Source organism: Gallinula chloropus (genome assembly GCF_964237585.1).
Source record: "Gallinula chloropus genome assembly, chromosome: 22".
Taxonomy (NCBI): domain Eukaryota; kingdom Metazoa; phylum Chordata; class Aves; order Gruiformes; family Rallidae; genus Gallinula; species Gallinula chloropus.
In genome coordinates, this window is record NC_140107.1 from 582550 (window position 1) to 587211 (window position 4662).

At 48.8% G+C, this 4662-nt stretch overlaps 1 protein-coding gene across 1 annotated transcript; it reads left to right on the top strand.

The window, feature by feature from the left end:
• Positions 1–361: 361 nt before the first annotated feature.
• Positions 362–1318, top strand: LOC311199950 (olfactory receptor 14A16-like; the record flags this gene model as incomplete). The annotated part of the gene is made up of 1 exon (XM_084274105.1): positions 362–1318. The coding sequence occupies one exon, from the start codon at positions 362–364 to the stop codon at positions 1316–1318; it is 957 nt and encodes a 318-aa protein (XP_084130231.1).
• Positions 1319–4662: the final 3344 nt, after the last annotated feature.

Here is a 4662-nt window from a genome sequence, read left to right on the forward strand (position 1 = left end):
GTCCCACCATTACCAAAGCTCTGCTCTGCCCTCGGGTGAAACTGGAATGACAGTGCTGAAAAGCTCATTCCCATCCACAGGGGATTTAGTCTGAGATCACACCATCCTTCTATGTACTGACTGCTGCCAGGCAGGACTGAGTTCTCGAGAGCCACAGCTGACCCTCCTCCCAGCAGTGACACGCTCAAGCCAGCAGCAAATATACCTCCCTAAAGGGACTTTGCCAAAGTCCTCCTGAATACAGAGAGCCAATCTCATGATATTCTTTATGAAGTGGAAGAGGCTTTTCTCAAAGAAGAGTTCCCTAACGTCTCACTGTGCTTTTCCTCTTTGCCCAGGTCTCCACACTTGATGGCAGCAGATGTCCAACAGCAGCAGCTCCATCAGCCAGTTCCTCCTCCTGGCCTTTGCAGACACACGGGAGCTGCAGCTCCTGCACTTCTGCCTCTTCCTGGGCATCTACCTGGCTGCTCTCCTGGGCAATGGCCTCATCATCATCACCATAGCCTGTGACCACCACCTCCACACCCCCATGTACTTCTTCCTACTCAACCTCTCTATTATTGACCTTGGCTGCATCTCCACCACTGTTCCCAAATCCATGGCCAATTCCTTGTGGGACACCAGGGCCATTTCCTACACAGGATGTGTAGCTCAATTCTTTTTCTTTTCATTTTTTATCTCAACAGAGTTCTGTCTTCTCACTGTCATGTCCTACGACCGCTACGTTGCCATCTGCCACCCCCTGCACTACGGGACCCTCCTGGGCAGCAGAGCTTGTGTCCACATGGCAGCAGCTGCCTGGGGCACTGGGTTTCTCCATGCTGTGCTGCACACAGCCAATACATTTTCACTGCCCCTATGCAAGGGCAATGTTGTTGAGCAGTTCTTCTGTGAAATCCCCCAGATCCTCAAGCTCTCCTGCTCAGATGCCTACCTCAGGGAAACTGGACTCATTGTGGTTGGTGTATGTTTAGTTTTTGGGTGTTTTGTGTTCATTGTGGTGTCCTATGTGCAGATCTTCAGGGCTGTGCTGAGGATCCCCTCAGAGCAGGGACGGCACAAAGCCTTTTCCACCTGCCTCCCTCACCTGGCCGTGGTCTCCCTTTTTGTCAGCACTGGTGTGTTTGCCTATGTGAAGCCCCCCTCCATCTCCTCTCTATCTTTGGACCTGGTATTGGCATTCCTTTACTGCGTGTTTCCACCAGCAGTGAACCCCCTCATCTACAGCATGAGGAACCAGGAGCTCAAGGATGCCATGTGGAAACTGAATACTGGATGTTTCTATGTAGCAATAAACTGCTTGTCTTCTGAATAGCACTCACAATTTAACCCCTGTTATGATCAGTTCATATTTAATAGGGTTTTTAGTTGTTGGCTTTTGGTTTCCCACTGGTTTTTTTTAAGCTACTGTGATACAGTCAATGTTCATCTCATTTCTAATTCAGTATCTCCTGCTCTTTCTTGTAATGATGAGCTGTGTTCTCTTTGCCTCACGTCTGCTTCCACAGAGCCATAATTTTCCTCTTTTTTTCCCCCTTTAATTAATAAAAATTTTACAAGCACATTTTCATCAGCTGAACATCTCGAGTACTTGTCTGTAATGGCAATGCTTTCCCACTATGTGAGAATGGGATGAGGACAGTTTACTGACAAAATTCATCATGAATGTAGAACAATAGTGGCCAGTTACACCCACACCCAGTGCTAACACAGCGTACCTCGTTTACCTGACAATTATAGAGTACTGCCTGAAAGGAAAGACAAACAGACAGACTGACTCTTCTGGAGGCACCAAGCCCATACCCTTCCCCAACCAGCTTCTTTTACGTGGAAGTGGTGTCAGGTGGTATGGAAAATAGCCCAGGTGAACTCAGATCACCTGTGCTGGCTGCTTGGGGAGGTTAACTCTCACCTGGCCAGAACCGGGACATTATCCACCCCTTTTTTCACACCATCTACATCAAGGCCGGATCTTACATGTTCAGAGGACTGGGGTCATTCATAACATCATTGATCTATTATGTAGAACATCTGCCATGGACAGATTTAGTTATACACCAAAAATTTACTGGCTATCCTTTCCTAGAACTAAACCCTCTTGGGGTACACACTGGACTTCCCCATCCTTTCGCATCCCCCACCAAGTGCGCCCAACTCCCTGAGCAAAAGCAATCCCGTGAATGGGTTTGCCTTTGTCTGAAGAAGGAACAACCCAGAGTGTCTTCCCCAACAGGTTTTTCATGTGTAATACAGGGACTTTATGCCCCTCCACGGTCTGTTGAAGACTGCGGTGGTTTTGCCTTGGCTACAGGCCAAATGCCCATCAAAATCCCCCTATCACTCCCCTTTTTATCCAGAAAGGGGAGAACATAGATATCGGGAGGCTTAGGATTTGAGATAAGGACAGAGAGCAATCACCCTGCAATTAGTGTCACGAGCAAAACAGACTCAACACAAAATAAAGAAAACTAATTTATTACACTACAGCTACACACCCAGTGACGCCAGAGTCAGGTAATGAGTGGCCAGGTCTTAAAGCACCTTCCCCCATCCCTCCCTTCTTAGCAGACTTCACTTTTGTCATGATTTTTCTCCCATCATTCCCCCCACAGTGGCACAGGGAGGGGCAGGGTCTGGGGGAATGTGGTTTCAGTCAGTTCCTCCAGAGTAGTTTTCCTTCTTAGCTGGGGGTGTGGAAATCTACACCCCCTTCCCCTGCTGCACTCTCTCTCTCTCTCTCTTAAACCTTCTAAAACCTTCTTTTAAAACTTCAAGGGAGATACCATGACAAAAGGTTTCAGCACAACACCCACACATCAAGGCAGTCTCAGACATGACTAGATGGGGAAGCGGTTATAAGGAGAAGAATTTGATCATTCCAGGGGATGCTATAGCAGTCAGAGGTGCTGAACAGGAATCTGGCCATGAGCACATTGGGCTGCATTGGGAGGACTGTGGACACGCAGACAAGGGCCCTTCTTGTCTATGTGGACTCAGATCAGGTGAGGCCACTTCTGGAGCAGTCAGTCCCAGTGTGGGCTCTCCGGTCTGGAGGAATGGGAGGAACTGTAATGTGGGCAGAAAGTCTGCCAAGATACAGTTAGGGGTCTTGTGTGGAGAGGCTGAGAGACCCGGGCTTCTTTAGCCTGGGGAAGTGCAGCCTGAGGGCAGCCCTCTTTGTGCTACAGGGAAAGAACATCAGAAAGGAAGTCCACTTGAAACTGCAGCTTTGAAGGTCAGAGTTGTCATGGGGATAAAGAAATGTCACTCTGAGGGCAGTGCTGTGGTGCTGAAAGTCACTTGGAGGAAGTGTAGATGACATGGTGGCTTTGTGTTTGTGGGAACAGCTGATGAGGAGGGAGCGACAGCAGTACAGGCAGGGACATCCTGGAGTGAGATCAAGGTGCAGAAGGGGGTTGGGTGCCTGCAGCCTGCAGGCAAACAGCACAGGCGTGGGGCAATGTGGCATGGGCTGTGGTGCAGATGGACAAGGGTGGCAGCCAGGTCTTTGGCTCCTTGACTAGAGCTGATATCTCTGCCACAGAGGCCTCAGAGGCACCACATTGTCCTCACAGTCATAGAGTATCATTGCCTCCTTAAACCCACCCCAGGGGAAGCCTCCATGTGTCATACCCCTCTCCTTCCCTTGGTGTCACAGCCCACATCCCAAGGAAGAGTTCTGAGACACAGGTGGGGGTCAGAATCTCCCTGCCCAGGAGTGGGGGTCAGCACTTGGCATTTCTGCTTCATCAGACCAAACTAGGGTGTCCTCAGCATCAGAGCTGCCTGTGCTTTGCCTGTGTTTGTCCTCATGGCCTCCGGTTGTCTGCTCTAAGGACCCCATGGGGAGGCTTTGTCAGGAATGGCTCTCAGTGTGGCCTGTCAATGCTTCAAGGTACTTTGTGCATTACTCCCAACTTGAACTTCTTGAGAGGTTTCTTCACTCTCCGCTTGGTCTCTTGAGTTCTCTGGACTGAGAAGAAAAGACACCATGGGGCTCAGTAATCATCCAGAAAGCCCTTACAAGCATGGCTCTCCACGTAATTGTCTTTAAAATAAATAAGAATTATATAACTAATTAGAGAGGTTTTATTTGACTGATGAAAATTTCAAAGGAGTTTCACAATGGAGGATTTTTTCATATGAAAAAATGTTTCTGGCATAACTCAGACCATGGAAGAAAGTTCAGCATCATGCTGCAATGGGTGCTGGTGCAGAGGTCTCCTAAAGAGTTCTGGACAGGCAGGAAAAGCAGTCTCTTCAGATCCAACCCTGCCTGGAGAACCTTGCTCTTCCCCAAGACCAGCAGTTCCCTCCCTGGCCTCCTGGGACTCCCAACACTTTTCCTGGCATCATCTGTGCTCACAGGCACAGACAGATTTCTCTGACAACAAACAGCAGTTACACATGACACAGTTTAATAACCATGAAATCTCTCTCCTCAGCTGCTGCTACGGCCAAGCAGCGTGTGCAGGGGGTCAGCTTTCAGAGGAGATTCTCTCCCAGAACAGTTTTGATCAGATACATAGAAAGGTCACTTAACAACACACTGACCTCCTGACAGAACAGTTCATTAGACTTCTGAGAGATGGGATGTTTTCCAACTCTCTGAAACTCAAAGGAAGAACCAGAGAGCTGAGCAGCATCTGAATGTCCAAA